Source organism: Anastrepha ludens, chromosome 6, assembly GCF_028408465.1.
Source record: "Anastrepha ludens isolate Willacy chromosome 6, idAnaLude1.1, whole genome shotgun sequence".
NCBI classification, from domain to species: Eukaryota; Metazoa; Arthropoda; class Insecta; order Diptera; family Tephritidae; genus Anastrepha; species Anastrepha ludens.
Window position 1 is genome coordinate 82,371,526 of NC_071502.1, and position 22,735 is coordinate 82,394,260.

At 36.1% G+C, this 22,735-nt stretch overlaps 1 protein-coding gene across 1 annotated transcript in view; it reads right to left on the reverse strand.

Annotated features, from left to right (window-relative positions):
- The window catches only part of LOC128867138 (hemicentin-1), a gene marked incomplete at its 5' end in the record, with an annotated part of 225,193 nt that overhangs the window by 166,801 nt on the left and 35,657 nt on the right, over positions 1-22,735 (reverse strand). The window contains one exon of the mRNA XM_054108237.1: positions 3,776-3,979. Within this exon, the coding sequence (XP_053964212.1) occupies positions 3,776-3,979 (204 nt within the window). The remainder of the gene's footprint in view (positions 1-3,775; positions 3,980-22,735) is intronic.

Consider the following 22,735-nt stretch of genomic DNA (forward strand, 5'->3'; position numbering starts at 1 on the left):
TCAAATTAGTATGGCAAACTAGTGCAAGGTACAGTATATTTGCTTACAAATAGGTATACGTAGCGGCTAGCAAATAGACGTATGTGTAAGTAATATACCAATACTTCTACGAGGGCTTCGCTAGGTGATTATTTGGCATTGATTTATCACTGGTTCGCTGTGCGCATTCGAATACACAGCGGAAAGTTATGGGAATCCCGTTATGAAACTTATAGGGGTTATTATCTCAACTTTTAATGAAAAAATAAAAAAATAAAATCTCTTACAAGAAAAAAATAATTTTGTTTTCCACAGAAAATTTTTGTTTTGTTTAAAGTATGTCTTACTAAAGTAGATTCAAAAACACTAAACATTTTTTTAATGTTAAAAAAAAAAAATCTCTTGCAATATGCTTATTAGATGATAGTGAAGAAACAAAACGACTTAAAAGGTTTCACGTCCTTGATTTGCCTTTTAGAAATTAAGTATTTATGCTTATACATATGTACATATGCACACCAGATATATTTGCCATAATTGTTATGAAAACCAAAAATTGATTTGAAGTAATGCTGCAATGAAATATGATTTATATATATTTTTATATTCTGCTACTTGCACAAATTTATCACATTTGCTGAATGGTAACATGGCAGATTGCAAATAAAGTAAGTAACAAAAAAAAAAATAAATAAAAAAAATAAATAAATAAAAAAAAAAAATTTTAAAAATCTGTTCCAAATTTTTCAATCTCAAAACTTATATTTTTTTTCAAAATTTTTTCACTTCACTTCTTATTAACCCATTTTCGGCAGCTGGTCGATTTTTCGACCACAAACTTCGGACTCCAATATCTCAGAAACGAAATGTAAATTTATTGATCAGTTTTCACAAGTTTTAAATTTGGAATTTAGTTAATTTCTAGAGCGTAATTTTTTAAGAAAAAAAGGTTCAGGGCAGACTTTTGTAAAATAATGAAATTATCACTATTTTTACGTGTTTTTTGTGCAGATGAAAAAATAATGAAAAACAAAAAACAAATAATTGTTACTAATTTATTGTGAAGAGAAAAGATGAAATTAAGAGAATCAAAAAAGGAACATATCGGTATTGCAAGAATTTTTACTGTTTCTTGGACGTAAGCTTTAGTGGTCGAGAAATCGACCGCTGGCCAGGAACTGTCATGTAGGATAGAACAAAATCTAGCAATATTTTTTTCTTATTGAAAGAGATGGAAGTGGGTATCTTTGTATAGGAAAGGTACTACCTCTGCAGGGAAAATCAGTACTAGTGAACCAAAATTCTAGTTCAGCACTAGTACCTTACCTCCAAAATCGAACCTGTCCTATATTGGATGGTACGGGACTATTAGAAAATACCTACAAATCGAACTAGTTCTCATTCGTCTAATATCGAACTAGGGCGGAACTATCCTAAAAGGGTTTATTGGAATATTGTACCTATCGGGGTACCATACTTTGCCACACATTGACCACTACTGGTCTGTTGGACCGGACATGGGGGTTCCAATTGTGAAGCAGGCTATGAGTCGTAATCGGTTTAAAAAATTAAGCAGTTTCTCCATCTCGCTGACAACACGAATTTAAACGCAGCAGACCGTTTTGCGAAGGTTCGTCCTATTACTGACGCTCTCAACAAAAAGTTTATGCAGTTTGGAGTCTTTAGCCATAATCTCTCTATAGACGAACAGATGATTCCATACTTTGGACGCCACTCCTGCAAAATGTTTATCAAGGGAAAGCCAATCCGGTTTGGGTTTAAAACATGGTGCTTATGCTCTGAAAGTGGGTACTTATTTTCTAGTTCATTGTACGGGGGAGCAGCAACCCCTCACGATAAAACTATTGGTCTAGGCGCACAAACAGTCTTAGACTTCCTTGCCAACGTATGTGACCTTGAGTGCCACATCATTTTCTTTGATAATTTTTTCTCTTCATACCATCTAATGTGCCTTCTGAACGAACGTCGAGTTTTTGCAACTGGTACTATACGCGAAAATAGAATGGGCGCTTCTCCTTTGAGAAATTTAAAAAAAGAAATACGAGGAACATTTGACCAACTACTTGATCATCAGCAAGAAATATTGACTGTTCGGTGGAATGATAATGCTGTAGTCAATGTTATAACTAATAACTCCACAGTCAATCCAATTATTAGCACAAAAAGATATTGTCGGAAGAAAAAACAAACGATCACTATCCCGCAGCCAAAAGTTATTCAAGAGTATAATCATGGCATGGGTGGTGTGGATCTCCATGATAATGCGGTGGCAAATTTTAGAATATGTATGAGAGGAAAAAATGGTGGTAGCCAATATGGACAAATGCTCTTGGTAACGCAATGGTCAATGCATGGAAACTTCATTGTATGATGGCAAAAATTGAAAAGATAAAACCACTGCCACAAATTGATTTTCGTTCCAAATTCACAACAGAATTATTGAATTACGACAAGGACGAGGACGAGTATGAAAACGGACATGGAGATGAAGGTCCATCGAACCTTCCTCGGATCAATGAAAGGGTACACGCCGTCATGAGAAGCATCGAAAACAAATTTCAGCGGTGTAAATTTTGCAAGAAACATACTATTTTTACTTGCAAAAAATGCAATATTCATTTACATAGTAAATGTTTTGATGATTATCATAAAAATTTGTAAGCTGACTTTTCTATCAATAAAACAACAAAAAAATATTTGTATTTGAAATAAAATGAAATAAATTGACTTCGTGTGCTAAATGTTTTTCATAAATGTTGTTTTTTTTTTAATATATTTGACGGTTTTTGGCCAGCGGTCGATTTTTCGACCAGTCCATATCTAAAACACCGATGGTCAGAATATTTTTTTTTTTTAATTTTTCTTGATTATGGTCCTATAAGCACTGACTAAAAAGGAAATGGAAAAATTATGTCGAATTCTTGTAGCGGCCGAAGATGGGTTAAACTCAAACCTGCAAATAAACTAAATTTCAGGAAAATTCTATACCATATCCAAAGTACTTGGATCACTTGACCTGGAATCGCTAAATTTTTGCTACAAGTCGAAGTAAAAATTTTTAAATATTTTTTATCATTCGTAATTCGTTCCACACATACTGTACGTTGCATTTATTCACATCTTATCTCATATTTTTCAGACAGTCTGAAATGACGCTCCCTTGGTGCAGGCAGTATAATAATTCATACTTATTACCCAATTTCAGTATATGAAAAATATTCCTCTAAGAGTTTCAGTTACTTAAAACAAAAGCAAAAAAAAAAAGAATCCATTTAATTTTGAACAAAGTTGACTGGCACAATCCGCAAATGAATGTGAGCTGCTTCACCTCAACACCTAAGCACTTAACTTAGGTACATACACACATACATACAAACAGGTATTGGCACGGATAAAGGTGTGTGAAGTGTGCGTGCTTGAGAGAATGCTGTTAGAGGGAAAAAATCAAATAAATCATGGTCACTAGACATTTCTCATACTCCTTTAAAAATTCTTGCACATCTTTCTGGCATTCTTACTTCTCACTGTCACACTGCTGAACTCAGCACAAGTGCTCTAATGCACCTTCCTACTTACACATAGATGATATGTGAATATCTGTCTATCTTTCCCGGCGACTGACAGAAGGACTTTCCTGTCCTTGTGTGCATGCCTCAGGCTGTTTGTCAACAAAAAAGGGCAGTACTCGGCGTATTGTGGGTGTGTGTGTATGTGTGTGTGGGTATTTATGTTTGGTTGTGTTTGTTCAGTTCTATGTAAACATATCATCACTTACAATTCAAGTCGAGTGTGACGGTGCTCGTAATTGGCGTCGTCAGATTGTTGTTGGACGCCTGACAGGTAAGTTGCATGTGCAGATTCTCACGATTCAGTTTGCCCAGCGTTAGAATATTGCCGACACGCCGATCTGACAGCGGGTGAGAGGATTGGTCGATCTCTTTGTTCCCATGCCACCAGGTTACCCTCGGTTGCGGTCGTCCTGTAGATAAATAAGAAAAAAAGTAGAAAATCAGTTGAATGAGAGAGCTTGAACAAAAGTACTTGAGAGGATTGATGTGCACACACATACATACTCGTATAAGTGTAGTAATCAAGCAAACAAGAAGCAAAAAAAAGAAAAAAAACAAAAAACGAAATGAAAGGATAATGGTAAGATAAGAAAGTCAAAGGATTATGCGGGTGGAGGTGGAATAATTTAGTAGGAGATGGAAGAAATTGCAAATGAAAGTGCGAAAGAAAATTAGTTGCCAATGGATACCCATAAGGCAGTCTGGAATGAAAAGACAATGAAAGGGGATATGTGAAAGCTTAAGTGTTTTCTTTGTTTGCACTCGCCACACATTGCGGGCACTCAAGTGGAGTGACTTAAGCGAAAAAGTGAGAATGCTGCAGAAATGCGGGAATACGGGAATGCGGGAATGCATTTGCTCCGGTAAATAAATTTTTCAATGGGACAGGTAAAATCCATATATTTTTTATTTACGCGTTGATTTCATTGTTGATTGACAGCGACATAGTATATATAGGGTGTTTTGTTTCAGACCTCCTAGTGTTTCAGGTTACGTTCTACTCAACATTCCATCGCGTTGTGAGCTTCAAAATTGGGGTGCAACTCGAACACCATTTTTATATCCACGCACTTATACACGCGGGTATTTCCATAACGGTTGTTTGTAATTGCGGGAGAGATATAAGCTACAAAAGTCTGAACCAGTCTCAAAAAGAGCGCTGGAAGTTTCAGAAAAAGCTGAAGTTGATACTTTTAAATACTTATTTTTTTTACTCTATATCTTCGCAGGCGGGCAATATACGAAATTTTCTCTGGGAACGAATTTCGTTGACGGATAGATGCCTTAAAATACCTGCATTTTATGCTTCTGCTTCTCGACGAAGTTGGTTATAATCGATCTTTGTCACAAGTTTGAGTACAGTTAGTATTATAAATTTCACACTATATCTGAATTGTAACAAGAACAGAATAAGAGAACGGGAAAAAGTTAACGGCAACGTAATAACTGTCAAAATTGTAAGGTAGTTTTCGAGGCGATGTCAGGTAAATCGCACGTAAAGGCATCTTAATGCACGAAAAAAAATCTTGTGAAATATAAATCGAAAAAATGTGTACGCCTTTTTAAAGAAAAATTAAAAAAAAGAACGAGTTTTAGTTTTTTTGTCTATAGAAGTTACAATACTATAAGCAAATCTAAATATTGAGGCACAGAATAAGTTGGAAAAATTGATTACTTAATTAATTAATTAATTCAGATTAAATAATCAGGTAATCATGTAAAAAAATGGTATACCGACAGGTATAATAATTGGCGCTTACACCCTTTTTGGGTGTTTGGCCGCACTCCTCCTCCTATTTGTGGCGTGCGTGTTGATATAGTTCCGACTGTTTAATTAATACATTTTAATCCATTAGAAGTCAAATGAAAAGTACGAATATGATTTTTGATTTACCTTTATTGATTAATTAAAATTAAGACAAAAGAGCATAAACTCAAAGAAAAACAAATTTATATATAGTTCCTAGGAGATTACAGGCTTACACTCAAATAAGTAGCCTGACCATTTAAATATGAAAATTTTGGAAGCATACTTTTCCAACACACAGTGTTTATGGAAAGCTGGATTTCGACATCAGCGGAAGGACAATAAAATTTGGTCATTTTGAATTTTAATAATACTTTGTAATTTATAACTGGCGGCCGCCCTAGCCGAATGGGTTGGTGCATGATTACCATTCGGAACTCACAGAGAGATCGTTGATTCCAATCTCGGTGAAAGCAAAATTAATAAAAACATTTTTCTAATAGCGGTCGCCCCTCGGCAGGCAATGGCAAACCTCCGAGTGTATTCTTGCCATGAAAAAACTCCTCATAAAAATATTTGCCGTTCGGAATCGGCTTCAAAAAAAAAACTGTAGGTCCCTCCATTTTGTGGAACAACATCAAGTCGCACACCACAAATAGGAGAAGGACCTCGGCCAAACACCTAAAAGAAGTGTACGCGCCAATTATTTATTTTTTTTTAATTGTGTGAAGAGAAACAGGCGAAAACCTATAATAAAAGAATAAGAAGAAGAAGAAGAAAAAACACTCTTCGGTAATTCACTTGTAGATATAGGAAATTATTTAATCGTAAAAGCATTCCGGAATGAAAAATCAGTAATGACCTATTCGCCAAAAACTATCGAATGAATGAAAATTGCGGAACTGCCGAATTACTGGATATCTTTCATTTGATAGTGCCTCTTACTATGCTACGGTACGGTCAGTCAGGTTGCTTGTCTAAGACGACGCGCGGTGGTTCTAAGTCCCATTGTGATACCTGCATTAGATTGTCATCCCCTAACTAATTTGCTTAAGCCATTTAGATCTTAAGAAGAACAGAACTGTATCATTTGCACGTGCATCCCAATAGTGTGCTTTGTTATAGTGATTTGGAATCAATGACTGAATAATAAATAATAAAAAATTGTACAGAAGCCGCCAAAAAAATAAAAATGGCCATCATAGCCCATCAACGTCAATCAGTTCCTATTATAGAACCCTATACGCAAGAGGAGTGTGCGATGTTAGTTAAGAAACATATTCCATGCCTGTGTGCGTGTATTTTTCTTGAAAGTCATTAACGGTTGACATAAGTTTTCCTTCGTTGCGGCGTAAAATCGACTGTCACTTAAGCTCACACATACCTATGCACTTACATATCTACTTCTATATTTGCAGAAATTTGTGTATTCACTTAAATATGCTGATATATAGTAGGTACTCGTGTCGGTACAGTTATTTGCACGTGAGTGCCTATTTGTGCCAACAGCAAGCAAATGTATTTGAATATTAATGTTCAACTGCAATATGCCAGGCCTACCGCCTACCCCGCAACCGCACATAAGCATAGTTGAGCTCAGTAATTATTTACACGTTTACGCACACAAACATCGTGCCCCGTACATTGAATGTGGCAGAGCTTGGCAGTCACTAAGGAATGATAATGTTGTTATGTATGTATATGTGCACATATGCATGTATGTGTGTCTGCGCATATGCCAACTCGCTGCTGTGCTGCTCTCCCTTTCCACTGTAGGCTGGCGGTTGCCGCCAATTTAACGAAATGTACTTTCAGGTAATAAATAATTCCCTCGGTTGGCGCGCTGCTGCTATCGCATATTAAAATGATGTTAAAGTTAAGTATACGCCACCGGCCCCCACACACACACCACGATTTGACGTGACTTTGAAAAACAGTGCTGGCAAGTGAGGCGGCTGTGTGTTATTTAGTTTATTATACTTAGTAGTGTTAAGATTTAATTTTATAATTGTAGACACGCTCAAGTGACATTTGAAACATTGCCCACATCTTTTTTCAACATCTGTTTTTATAATGGATAAAAATGCTTGTAAATACCAAATTCATTTGAGAATTACTGTATGTACATTGAAACTTGAAGTACATACAAGTGTTGCGAAGCGGAATGGCAGTACGCTGTGCGGCAAAATGAGTGGAGTAGAGTAAAAATTCATATCACGCGCCTATAGCACATGGATTTAATTATAGCGCCATATAAATTCTCTTAATATGAGTTCTATTAATTATGCGATTTTATTTATTTTTAGTATTAGTTCCGTTGAGGGACTATTTGTAAAGGTGTGTTCACAAGTAATGGAAGGAGAATGCATGGATTTGGGAATTTCGGCAATTTGCAGGCATATCAGCAAAGTGACTAAGATTTATGCAGAGATTTAGAGGACAATTTCATTAGTGGGCAGCGAGGGAAGCAGCGATTACTAAAGTATCCGATGCTATTGAGCGCTACCTAAGTTTGGTCATCATTAAAGGACTCAGTCACTTAGTGCTGGCAGTTTCTCAAGGAAGTATTTTAGGTCCCCTATTTTTTTATCAATGAATCTCTCAATTACTTCTGTCGATGATCTAAAAATAGTTTCTACTTTTAATAAATCGATTGCAGCAGTGAGTCTTCAAATTGATTTAGATGCATTGTCACTTTCGTGTTAGAAGCCACGTTTTTCATTAAACAGTAAGAAATCCTTTTACATCACTTTTTTAAGATATAAAATATTTTAAAATTATCTTACATATTTTTGACAATGTGATGCAATCTGTTGAAAAAATTAAGGATCTAGGTGTAATTTATCATTCTCGTTCTTGATTTAATAGTTCCACACACTTTCTTTTAATTAAGTCTCATTTAGTTTTAGGTTCTATGCGACGGAGCAACTCAACATTTTGGTATTTTTATGCTCTCTGCCATGAAAAAGCTTCTCGTAAAATACAGATTACCCATTTAGGGCAACATAAAACTTTAGTTCCCTCTATCTTTTTACACAAGTATATATTCATATAATTATATCGTCCCCTTAGTATTAAAATAGCCTGTAAATTTTTTGATGTTTTGAGAAAATGAATTTCAAACTTTTTGACGAAAGTAGCTCTCACTCAAATCTCGTTATGTCTGTAAATATTTATTATTTTTTGACTGACGTTTTGACCCACTTTGTGGAACTAGAATTTGACAAAATTTTTACCACATATAAAATCGACGATGGAGAATCCAAAAATTCAATAAAAAAAATAATAGCCTATGAGCACATAGGCTATTGTTATACTAAGGGGATGATATATATTCTCAAACTGCTTTTTCCAAATTTGTTTTCGTTCTAGATTGAAATGTGCTGCCTTTACTTGGAAGCCTTATTTATAATTTTCTATTGACAGAATGGAGCATTTTCAAATTATTTGGTCCTGTCTCTTTATATCTCGCCTGCTTTTAATCAATCTTAAATTTTTAGAATGAAGAAGTTTTATTCTTTGTCTCTTGTTTGTATAAAAATTTCTAAAGGAGTAATCGATTGTCATGCCATAATTTTCTTGCACTTTTGAGGACTTTATCTTAATGGTTAATGGTTGTAAAGGGTTAAGGTATGGCCCTTTAGCACTGCGACCATCTTGATCTATTGTGCACCCTATGCTGTCTATTGACTGTTAAGTATGCTTATGAATTGTACCAGCTCCTTCTGAGGGAGTGATTGAAGGTCTTCATCTGTAAGCATGAACTTGTTTAAAAACCTTTTCCTTCTATGCGTCAACCCCGGACATTCGATAATGAGATGTTCTATAGACTCCTCATCTTCGCAGCAAAATCTGCAGGTGCTGGTGTTAGTTATGCCTAATTTATGTAAGTGTTTGTTGCAGGTGAAGTGACCCGTGAGGGCGCCTGTGAGAGTGCGAATGCTCTTTTTGTTTAACGTGAGGGCCTTGTTAGCTCTTTCAGCGTTGAAACTTATGAACTTTTTGGAGTGTCTAAGACCCTCTACATTGTTCCAATGCTGATTCAATAGAGTTTTGGCCCAGTATTTTACTTTTTGTTTTGTGCTGTTTTTGTTGAATCCGAACATAGGACTAGGTCCGATGAAGTTTACATCTGCCCCTTTTTTGGCTTGAGAGTCTGCCTTTTCGTTGCCGTCATATCCCTGGTACCCAAATTAATGAGACATTGTTTTTGGATGCCAGGTTATTGAGAATTAGAATTGATTGGCTATCCGAGAGTATTCTAATTTTTACTCTCTTGTGGGTGCTACGTTGCATGATGTTTGCTGCTTCCATTATTGCATATAATTCCGTTTGGAAGATGGTGGTGTCCCTGGCGAGAGTGAATGGTTTGTGGATTCTGGGCCCCACTACACCTGCTCCTACACCATAAGGTGTTTTTGATCCATCAGTGTACCATTTTTATGAATCATCATTCATCCATTTTGGGTTTGTTTTCCACCCGATCCTCTCAGAAAAGGTAACTGTGTATCCTTTTGTGAAACAGAGGGTTGGGTCAATGTGGTCTAAAACTTGAGCCATGCTTATGGTGTTTTTGATTTTATTTAGGATACTTAGGTGACCGGTGAGGTTGCCTAATTTGAAATTTTATTTCATGTGTAGCTTGAGTGCTTGCGTAGCTGCTTCCTCTTGGATTGCTATATGAAGTGGTGGGAGATTAAGGAGTGCTTCCATGCTAGCTGTTGGGGTAGTTCTCATAGCCCCTGTAATGCATAGGCAAGCAAGCCTTTGTACTTTTCCCAGTTTGGTTATCGCTGTTTGTTGGATAGATTTGCTCCACCATACTAGAGCCCCATACAGTATGATTGGTCTAACCATTTGGGTGTATATCCAGAGGATCATACTAGGGCTGAGGCCCCAGGATCTCCCTAGTAATTGTTTGGTTGTCCACAAGGATTTCGTGGCTTTTTTTGTTATATTATTTATGTGTGATTCCCAAGTGAGTTTTTTATCTAAGGTTAAACCTAGATATTTGGCCTCTTCCTTTAGTTCTATCACTGTTTCATTTAGTTTCAATGCAGGAAACTCTAACTTTCTTTTTCTTGTGAAGGGGATTATTGTGGTTTTGTTAGGGTTAATCGACAGCCCCTCCTTTTTACACCATTCCCATGTTGCGTTCAAGGCATTTTGCATTAAGTCTGTTAGTGTCCTTTCATGGTTGCCTTTTATTATAACAGATATGTCATCTGCATAACCAATGGTTATGAATCCCTTGTTGTTTAGGTGCTGCACCAAGTCATCAACTAGTAGGGACCATAGCAGTGGAGAAAGAACTCCTCCTTGCGGACATCCCTTTACTGTTGTGACATTAAGTTCAGCTTGGCCTAACGAGGCTTTAATAATCCTCTGATTAAGCATTTGGCTTATCCAATGTGTTAATATTGGGTTTGCACCTCTTTTCTCGATTGCTGTTTCTATGGATTTGTAATTTGCGTTGTCGAAGGCTCCCTCTATGTCCATAAAGGAACAGAGGGCTATTTCTTTTTGATTTAGAGCCTTTTCTATATTGACAACGAGTGTGTGCAGTGCTGTGACTGTGGATTTCCCTTTTTGGTAAGCAAATTGCAGCTTACGAAGGGGTTTTTTGAAGATTACTTCTTCTCTTAGATGGTATTCAAGTAGTGTTTCCATTGTCTTTAACATAAACGACGATAGACTGATTCGACTGTAGGATTTTGGAGAATCAGGGGGTTTGTTACCTCCCTTAGGAATAAATATTTCCTTCACTTTCCCCCATATCTTTGGAATGTATTCCAATATTAGACTAACTCTGAAGATTTTCATCATGACTCGGATCAGTTCCACAGTGCCTTTGGATAGAAGTGCTGGGAATATATCTTAGTACTACATATATCTTTTATCGGATTCTGCTTTTTGCGAATTTAATTAGATCTCCAATTCGGTCTTGTTAGGTTTCTATTTTTCTAAAGATGTCTTATTTCCTTCATTATATTCTACTTTTCGATTAGCTATTATCTTATATTAATATATTTTTTAATTTGCTTGATATACTTAAATTTTAATTTATAACTGACAGCTTTAAGCAGCTGACAGCAAGAATTTGTATTTGGTTGGCTTTATGAACTAATTTGAATAAAAGCACTAAATTTGATTTAATTAAATTTTGGTATAAGAATAAGTTTCCGTCTTTCTTAGTAAAGTTACGAATTATTTAAAGAATTAAATAATACTTGACATTATGTGAAGAATGTGCCATTGAAAGCTAAAACTTTACTTCATCTTTCAGGCAGCATACGGATTGACTTGATCAATTCATTGAGCCAGTTTGTGATGCTCTCGTATGAAGGGAACGGCGGATGGGGCAATTCGAATTCAGTCCCTTTAAGTATTTCTGGATCGATTTAACAGCATGTGGCCTGGCGTTGTCTTGCAACAAAATCAGTTTGTCATGTCTACCGTCCCATTCCGGCCGCTTTTCTTTGAGAGCTCGATTCAAACGCATTATCTGCAGTCGGTAACGATCGCCAGTAATGGTTTTAGATATTTTAAGGAGTTCATAATAGAAGACACCCTTCTGATTCTACCAGATAGGCAACATAACATTTGAAGCATGAATATTTTTTACTCTGTTGATAGGCCTGATTCACCTAGCGAGTACCAACTTTTCCGATGCTTAGGTTTATCAAAATAGATCAATTTTTCATCGAAAGTGACGATGTGATTCAGAAAACCTTTTCTTTTCTGCCGTTCAAGAAGCATCTCACGCGTCACCAAATGTCTCTCAATATCCCTCTCCCATCCAGTAATTGTTGTAGTTGAGTATCTTCGCATTTTTTCGGTGCCCCTTCGCGATCTTTACACTCACGGTAGCGGACAAACAAGACCACATCATCCGCGTAAGCTAAGCTTTGGCGAAATCACAATATTCGAAGACCATGTCGAGAGTGACTATAATTAAGAGCGGAGAGAGAGTCCAGCCCTGTTTAACACCGAAAATTGTCTAAAAAAGTTAGCTCAGCTGTGCGGCGTGGAGTACCGTGGTGATGGCTTCGTTGTGTGAGCATTTTACTATGTTGGCTAATTTTAGTGGGATACCGCGCGCTTCCAGTGCGGCCCATAACGCGCCTCTCCTAAGCGCATCAAAGGTTTTAATATAGTCAATACAACATACGAACAGCGTAGCGTTGATATGATGTACGTTGTACTGATATGATCGCTGCACGAGCGATTACGGTGAAAGCCGGCTTGGTTTTTTGCATCAAGTGCTTCTACAACTCGGGGAAGTATAACGAGATTAAAAACTTTAGTTATAGCTGGTAAGATCGATAATCCAAGCCAGTTGGAATATTTTTGTTTGCTACCTTTTTTAGGGATCTTTACAATTACTGATTGGTTCCACTCTGTTGGCAGGTGTTTCTCTGCCCAAATTCGCAGAAATAATGGAAGGAGTATAACGGCCATATGGTAATGTTGCATTCTAAGAAGCCAACTTCAAATCGCAAATATTTTTCTTTTTTATGAGAATCTTTTCCATGGGAGGAATTTATACTTTACTTATACCTGAATGGTTCATTTCATACGATTTTGCCTTTAAAGGTAATTTTAAATACATATTTTTTTATCTAATTGTAATCGAAAAAATCGCCTCTCAACAAGTCCATTGTTACGCGTGCTGTGTGACATGTGGCACCGTCTTGCTAAAACCACATGTCATGCAAGTCGAGCTCTTGCATTCTGGGCAAAAAAAGGTTGGATATCATTTCACAGTTACGTTACGATTCGCAGCATCTTTGAAGAAGTACGGCTCAATGATACTTCCAGCCCATAAACCGCACCAAACTGTGACCTTTTCTGGATACATTGGTAGCTCTTGCAATTCTTCTGGCTGATCTTCACTCCAAAATCTACAATTCTGCTTATTTACGTACCCACTGATCCAAAAATGAGCTTCGTCGCTGAACACAATTTTTCGATAAAAAATTGGATCTTCGGCCAACTTACCAAGAGCCCATTCACCAAAAATTCTGCGTTGCGGTAGGTCGTTCGGCTTCAATTCTTGCACCAGCTGTATTTTGAAAGGCTTCACAGCTAAATCCTTTCGCAAAATGTTCCACGTTGTTGAGCAACAGAGGCCCAATTGCTGCGAACGGCGACGAATCGGTAATTGATGGTCATCATTAACACAGGCCGATACAGCTGCGATATTTTCTTCAGTTTGCACTCTACGTAAGCGTGTTGGTGGTTTGATGTCCAATAATGTAAATTTGGTTCTAAATTTAGTCACAATAGCTCGAATAGCCGCTTGAGTGGGTCGATTAAACTGACCATAAAATGGAAGAAGCGCGCGATAAACTTTCTTAACAGAACACGCATTTTTATAATAAAATTCAATGATTTGCAAGCGTTGTTCGTTTGTAAGACGATTCATGGTTAAATTATAGACCAAACTGAAGATGTTTGAGGGTGAAACAAAACACGAGACGTGCGTCAGCTGTTTAAACCAACAGTTTAGAAAGATAATAGCTACAAAATCATTCGCTGCAATTCTTATAAGTTCCTTGGATATACTACAAATACGAATACGAGTACAATATTTCATTCGCTCTTTTCTGTTGTACTGCTACAGCTAATAAAAACAAGAAGCTGTCAACGATCATTAAAATTTACCCCCCGACCTTAACGATGGAAATTCAAGTTGAACAAAGAATTTGTTTGAAATTTTGTTATTCCAACAAAATTTTGGCTTCAGACGCCTTAAAAATGTTGCAGACAACTTATGGGGACTCTGCTCTATCGCGTGCACGTGTTTTCCAGTGGTACAAATCGTTCAAAGAGGGCCGTACATCGGTTGAAAACTTGCCTCATGAACGTCGTCCAGCAACATCAGTAAACGACGAAAACATCGGAAAAGTAAAGGAAATTGTGCTTGAAAATCGCACAAATCGCAAAATCGGTTAACGCTGAATATTATTTAGACGTTTTAAAGCGTTTGCGCGAGAACATTCGTCTTAAAAGGAAGGAATTGTGGGACAACAAGTCATGGTTCTTGCATCACGATAATGCACCAGCTCACACATCACGTCTTGTTCGCGATTATTTGAACAAAAATTATGTTAATATCGTTCCGCAAGCACCGTATTCGCCCGATATGGCTCCATGTGACTTTTTCCTGTTTCCCAAGCTCAAGTTGCCGCTCCGTGACGTAAGACAATTGAAGTCATAAAAGAGAATTCGAAGAATACACTCGAGCTTGACTTGTTTACAGTAGCACAGAAAACAAACTATGTGACATATCACGCTGAAATTTGCCATGTAAGCTTATAACAGTCCTACCAAAAAACAAAAAATTTATTTTTGCCATATGTCATCGGCGGACCGTTTTATTGATAACGTCTCGTTCATATTTGAGCAGAAGGTATATTTGTATTTGCAATGGTAATGAACCTTTTCTCTGTTGAGAATAGGACTATGATAGGAAAAGTAGGAAATGAAAGGGAGTGTTTCGGGTGTAAAGTGTCTTGAGAAAGTCAAATCGATGATGGTGCCTCTTAGTGTTGTTTACTTATTAACCTCTGATGCACAATCGAAATTGAAGATATCTTTCATGAATTTGATAAATGTTTCGTCATTTTTCACGTTTGTGTAAATGTAACTTGATCAATTGATTGATCTATTGCAATTCCATTTACCTCCTCCTCTATATTCATACAAAATATCTTTGTTTTGAAAATTGCAACCATTACATCAGTATTTTCTTATGACGTTGTCACGTTAAACTATCGTCAGTAAACCGGCTTTATAGACAACCTCTTTTGTTATAATAATTGGAAAATAAAAAATATGCAGTTTATAACACTTACAGTAAGGCAAATTTTTTAGAATTCGGGTTTAATCAATTGTTCCGCTAAAAGATTTCCCAAGATAGGCTTATTTTGCGCGCCACTATGTGATTAAACCCCTTAGGTATATCCGCTAATTATACTCAACATAGAAACTAAGTGTTTTGAAAATTTTCACACCCAGATTGTAGCCAGTATCTTCATTTGAGGTCAGCATTTTTCCCCAACCAAATAAAATAAAATCACCTTTTTCTGTTTTTCTTTTAGTGCAATATTTCCACTGTGAAATGGAGAGTTTGGGTCCCAATGGTTGAGTTCATCACACAGTTTGAGTGCCACATTAAGAATTAATTATGCATTTTTTTCAGCAAGTATTACATATTTATTTTGCATGGAGGGTAAAGTAAATTTGTAATTCCCTGAAGGAGATTAAATTAACTTTCTGCCATTTATTTCCACACATGTTCGAATTTTATGACATTTTCCGTGCACTCCTCATACCGCAGCAGTCCCTGGCATTAAATTTTAATTAAAATTAGCTCTTATATAAATGATTTCCCATTTGAGTATGGCATTTGGTTTTTATTACAGTATAACCAACATCGCTTTGATGGACTAGCAAATGCAATTAATTACCTCCAAATAAAATACATCTCCTCCCACTCTAAATATATGCAGCACGTTTGACTTTCATAAAATATTCAACTATTGCAAATACGTATGTACATTTGTATATGTAAATGTGGCATGCAGAGAAATCCAAATGAGATGCGCTCTAATGAGTAAAGCTCAAAGGGAATTTTTATCTCTCTTTTCCATGAATATTTTTCCATATATAATAATAGAATATTGGATATATTTAAATATAAATTTTCCGTGAGAATTTTGGTATTAGAAAACTCATTTTTATGATCACTTCTTGATCGTTTCAGTACAAATTTTATTCTCTAAAAATCCCATTACTTTTATTTCAAGAATTTCTAAATTCCAATGTTTTCAAAGCCAATGTTTCTTCGATACAGTAGTTCTGTAATACAGCCAAGAAGCTAACGATAATCCTTCACTTATACAAACTTCCTATAAGGCATTAAATTACTGCTGTATTCGTACTCTTCAAGCTTATCTACTCTGTCCGGCCTTTCTTGCTAGTTATGTTCAGCATTAAATGTACCGCGAAATCAGCAGTGTTATTTAGATTATAGAGGTTCTCCTGACAGTCGGTTCTATGTTACCGGAAGAAGCCGGTCCTAAATGCCTCCAGGGACGGTCACTTCAGCAGCATACCATGAAATTTATGGAGAAATTTTTAGCCGTTATGTGTAACAATAACCTTAGATTATAAAATTGAATAAAAACTTGGAATACTTTTAAGATAAAAAACCTCAAAAAAAAATATTCCAAAAAATGTTTTGGGCCATCTTTAAAGCTGTATATTCGCTTAGTCTAAATTCAGAGGCTGCTTTTACAAAATTTACACAGTGGCCTATTTCAGCGCGCTCAAAAAAAATATCCCCAGTTCTATCTCTACAATTAGCAAATGCAATGCAAAAAATTGTAACTAAATGGCCCAGATCCTCAAGGAAGTGGTTTCGCAGTAATCTAAAGTGCATTGTGACACTCCATTCTTTCCCTACTGGCCTCTACAGCTCATACAGGAATCATTAAGCGGGACTCCAAATCTGGCGTAAATAGTTCAGAAAGAATTTGGTACTAGCGTGAAATGTCATTTGCTCGTTTTTAATAGCCTGCTCTTATGCTTCTGAAAGCAGGAAGCTCGGAAAAATGTCTTTAATATTCAAGAAAGTATCTTTTTTCTTCTTTTTAACTCGAACAAAATGCAAAAGCAGAAAAGGTGAAGCGAAAAAAAACAAATTGATATTTTGACCTCAGTGGGACTTTGAAATCGCCAAATTGCCAAAAATATGACGAAATCCAAATGTTGTGGGTCTTTGTGTGAAACAAGGTGCCTCTTATGATACAAACTGCAAAGGCAAAACTGCGATGGCTTTAACACCGAAGGAAGCCCGCAAAATAATTTCATCAAATTCAGCACTTTCTAAAGCAAATATTTAATAAATAGCAAATGTTGCAGCTAACAAATGCACTGTTCGACGGGCTCTTCTAAAAGCGCCACATTTGAAGCATACAAAATTACAGCAAAAAAAAAACATCTTTGAATAAATTTCGCAAAGAACGGCGCTTTGATTTTGATAGACACCACATGGCTTGGTGTTCTGTTACTAATAACTCAATCTGGATGGGCCGGAGGGATAGAATTACTATTTCCATGACTTAAGAAAGGAGCAAAGTGAGTCGACATCACAGCCGGAAAGGTGTTGTTATGATATGGGGCGCAATATCGTACTTTTGCGCGTTCAAATTGAAAATCGTAGACTGCAAAATGACGGGATCATCCTCGTTTTCCGAGATTCGTAAAACTTTTGGACCTATTAATTGAATCTTTGAGCAGGATAATGCAGCTGTACACTTGGATTTCGTCGCAAAATATTGAATCTTTATCGTGGCTACCGTTTTCCCCAGATCTGAACATTATTGAAAATCTATTGGCATGACTTTCTCGTAAGGTTCATGAGAATGGGCAACAATTCGAAGACAAAAATGCATTAATTCGAATCATTAAAACGGTTTGGTCTGAAATTTCATTGGGCTATTTGGAGAATTTGTACAAATCCATTCATCAACGAACGTATTTACGAAGTTATTTATAACGGTGGCAGCTTAAACTATCAAGCTTTAAATAATAAATGTGAAAACACTAAATTTTCTATATTTGGTATAATTGTTTCTTATTGGGTTAGTGACTCTATCCAAGTAAATCCATAAATCATGCACAGCTGCTGAAGTTTTACTGCTGCGAAATACCGTTAGATGGAATAATATTTAGATGCATGTTAACTTTCGAGCAAAGTAAAGTATTTGCTTGAATTATCAGAATTATCAGAAAAATGATTGCCTCTACTCAAGTGGACTGGACTGCAAAATTCTACTAAAAGTTTCTTCTACTATAAGTCCTCCCCGTTTTGATTTATGTCTGGTGTTTAAGTTGAATTTTGAGCTTTGAGACATTAAAATACTTATAGCGGTATTTTGCTACAAATATTTGTGTGCTACATTTTGACCCATTATGTGAATTTTTTACCCTTTGAAGGAAAAATGACAAAAAAATACTGTTTTATTGAGGAGTTAGAGGGGTAAAATATTCCATAAAAATATCCCCCATGATTTTTTCTATATATAGAACTGTTGAATACATTACATATCTAAAATGAGAGGATCACGCTGTTTCCAATGCCGATTTCCCATAAGCATGCGCAAATTGTTAAATTATTTAACCACTCGGGAAATAAAATTCTGACGTAAGCTTTCAAATCGGCGGTAAATATATACTTTTTTTTCTCTTTACTTTTTCTTTATTCTCTATTATTCTGGCACCATCATCGGGACCTTGTTAATTTTTTTTTGTGTTGTACAGTGTAATGAATTTCCAACCGAAACTAACCGCAAAATACTCACGAACCACCAAATTTGGTTGCACAGAAAAGAATGTTCCGAATTTGAAACTCTCCGCTGCTTAAAAACACCATTTAACAGTTGGTCCAGCGGTCCAAAGGACCCGAAAGAGCTTTTATTGTATTTTCATATCAACAACTGTTGCTTTTAAACTGTGTCGCTTTCTTTTCTTTAATGGCTTCTGTAATATTCCAACTATTTTTATTTTTAATTATTATTATTTGTTTAATAGTTGGTATTGCTAATGACTTTAGGGCGAACTACCATCCGAAATATCTTCTTTACGAACATAGTTTTATTACGGCAGACCTCAAGCCGAGGAAATTTCAAGCTTTACTAGTTGTTAAACTTTGATGTTTGCATATTTTTTCAAATAGCTTTTAATCAAAAACAATAAAACCTGCAACGCCTCCATTTCTCAACTTCTGCACGTGCTTCACAGTTTCGTACATTTCCGGCAAGGCATTCGTATTCTTACATTTATTTAGTTGCATATTCGTGTATATTAAAATACAAATATAAACTCGTAGGTATAGTCAGACAAATAAAGAAAAACATAAAACATGTTTATTTACACGCATTGCCACGCACACACACACTAACGCATTCTTGCAGCCGCCCTGCAGGAAAAAGTCATACGAGTAACAGATGCTGATACTTAATAAAGTTGATTTACTCTAGTTCGCCATTGTATAGAATAATGTCAGTAGCAAAATCATCATTTTATTTTCAAATTAGTTTATTTTTTTAGATATTTAATATAATAAAACTTAAGACTCGTCTATGGATGATTTCATTCATAGCGACGATTATAGCGCATTTGGTTCGGCAAGATTTTACGACAAGTCGAACTCTGCAAGAGATTGAAATAAAATAAATAAAAAGGTAGTGCCGGAAAACCATTCCACGTTGGTATCTATTATTTTCGATCATAAGAAAAAAAACAAAAAAAAATCAAAATTTGACATATTTCTGCAGTAAGGAGTCTGCCTCAGCATTCTATAGAAATAACACCAACAGGAGGAACGTCCGAAGATAATGCAAATCGAATAAATAAAGCCCGCAGCACCTTTACACAATAAAAAAACATATGGTCTTCAAAATCCTTATCAGTCGATACTAAGCTTGTCATCTTCAGCTCCAATGGTTACGAGTTCTGGGCACTAACATCTGCGCTTATTCGGCAACGTTTGTCAACTCTTGCCTGCGTAAAGTAAAGGGTGGTTAAATTTTAAGGGCCGGTGTTGATTTTGAATAAAATACAATTTTTTTAGGAATTTATTGTCATTTCTCTTTATTATGATAATATTGGTATGGCTTAATTACGCATGGAACAAAATATCGGACAAGTGGCCGCCGCGGTCTCAGCGGCACACCTCCATCCGATGGCCCAAATTTTCGATGACGCTGAGGCATAATTGAGGCTCTATGCCGTTAATGTGTCGAACTATCTCATCTTTTAGCTCTTGAATTGTTGCTGGCTTATTGGCGTACAACTTTTATTTCAAATAACCCCAAAGAAAGTAGTCCAAAGGTGTCAAAGCACATGATCTTGGCGGCCAATTGACATCGCCGTGACGTGAGATTATTCGACCATCAAATTTCTCGCACAAAAGAGCCATTGTTTCATTAGCTGTGTGACAAGTGACACCGTCCTGTTGAAACTACATATCGCCCACATCCATATCTTCCAATTCGGGTCATAAAAACTTCGTTATCATCTCACCTCATGACAACACTATTCACAGTAACTGCCTGACCGGCCTCATTTTGGGAAAAATACAGCACAATGATGCCGCCGGCCCATAAACTGCACCAAACAGTCCCTCTTTGTGGGTGCATTGGTTTTTCAGCAATCACTCTTGTATTATCATTCGCCCAAATGCGGCAATTCTGCTTATTGACGAATGCACTGAGGTGAAAATGTGCTCATCACTGAAGATGATTTTCTTCACGAAGTGCGCGATGTGCATTTTCATTGGAACGCCCGTTTTCATAATAAGCCTGAATAACTTTAACGCATTGCTAGATTATGTATCTTTCCATGGTTCAAATTGAATTAGTCTGAAGTTGAAAAGTGTCAAATAAAATGCAACGAACAGCTTGACGTTTAGGTGTGGTTTACACTGAATATCGGCCCTTAAAATTTAACCACCCTTTATTATGAATCTGGCCTATTACAATCGACCAACAAACTCCCCATCTAGTTAACCATCAAACGCAGATAACTCCTTCCGACGTATGATAGATGTCGACCTAAGGAACTCGAATACTAACTGTAGTAATCTTAAACAACTTGTTTTGGCGTTACGTTCCACCCGAAGTTGAAAGATATCATCAGCAAAAATATTAAAGAAGTATTTACCACCGATGTAATAATGGAGTATAACCCCCGAGGAAAAGATCCCACGGAACATATACATTTCTGTGCGGTTTTTCGGGCAATGAGCTGAAGCTATTTAATTCAATTAAGGGACATTTAAGGAATGCCCCCAGTGATACAACCATCTACTAGTTTTATGATAAATATTAGTATATGTAGACCAATTTATTATCACATGCAGTCTTTTGCAGACTTTCTCTTGAGTCTGCGGAAGGTCGTGGGATTTGCAATAATTTCTGTGATGTTCTGTTGTATGATGTGGCATATTTTCTTATTTCTGATCTTATTGGGGCTTCTGTGAGATTAGGATGAGGTTTTGCGTTTATGATATAATAAGGGGTGTTTGAGAATATTCTGAGGGTTTTCGACTGGAAACGTTAAAGATTTTCGATGGTTGAGTTTGCTGCAGTGTCCCAAAGTTGAATGCCATATGTCCATATCGGTTTCAAGATAGCTGAGTAAATTGAGAGCTTGCTTTAGTTAGAAAGGAACATGAGAATTTTGATGTACATATTAGCCCATATAGGCTTCTAAGTAGTATTCCTAGAGCCCTCCGTTTGGTGAAAATATGGGTTTTCAATGTAAGATTGCTGTCACGATGCAAGCCGAGATATTTTGTGACACTGTTTGGGGGATACTTATACTTGTCATTGAGCTTAACTGGTGAGCAAATTTTTCGGCTAATGTGAACTTGGCTTGGAAAAATGTTGTATCATTTGATTTAATGCACCACTCTTTGGACAAATGATTTACTTTATCAAGTCCTTTCTGTAGCTTTTGGGGGTCACATGGGGGCGGAAGTCAATTATAAGAACGGCAGTGTATGGCAAGTATACCAAAAAATGCGTCGTTACCTTGCTTGAACAGCATGTTATGTTATGTTATGTTATGTTATGTTATGTTATGTTATGTTATGTTATGTTATGTTATGTTATGTTATGTTATGTTATGTTATGCTATGTTATGTTATGTTATGTTATGTTATGTTATGTTATGTTATGTTATGTTATGTTATGTTATGTTATGTTATGTTATGTTATGTTATGTTATGTTATGTTATGTTATGTTATGTTATGTTATGTTATGTTATGTTATGTTATGTTATGTTATGTTATGTTATGTTATGTTATGTTATGTTATGTTATGTTATGTTATGTTATGTTATGTTATGTTATGTTATGTTAATGTTAACTCATTCTCTATATCCATACAAAATATCTATCAAACAAATAAAATTAAAATTTTCTTTTGAAAAATGCAACCATTCAATCAGTATTTTCTTATGACGTTATCACGTTAAACTATCGTCAGTAAACCGACTTTATAGACAACCTCTTTTTTTTTATTTCTCTTTATCACTTCTTTAACGTCATTTTCCGATACCTATTTTGAAGCAAAAGGTAAATCATTCTACAAAAGTGGTACTGAAATGTTTGAGCGCCGCTACGCTGTTCTTGATGGAAATTACGTTGATGAATAAAACTAATTTTGAATAAACAAACCGTACTTTCTGTGTTAGGGCCGCAACTTCTCAGTCCATGTGCTCCTTTTAATATGAAATAGAATATTTTTAATGTTGGCATGGAATGGAATAGATGTTTTTTGTTTTAAACTCGAACTGGTTATTTTCGAAACATATTGGACTAGAATTTTTTTGGTAGATATG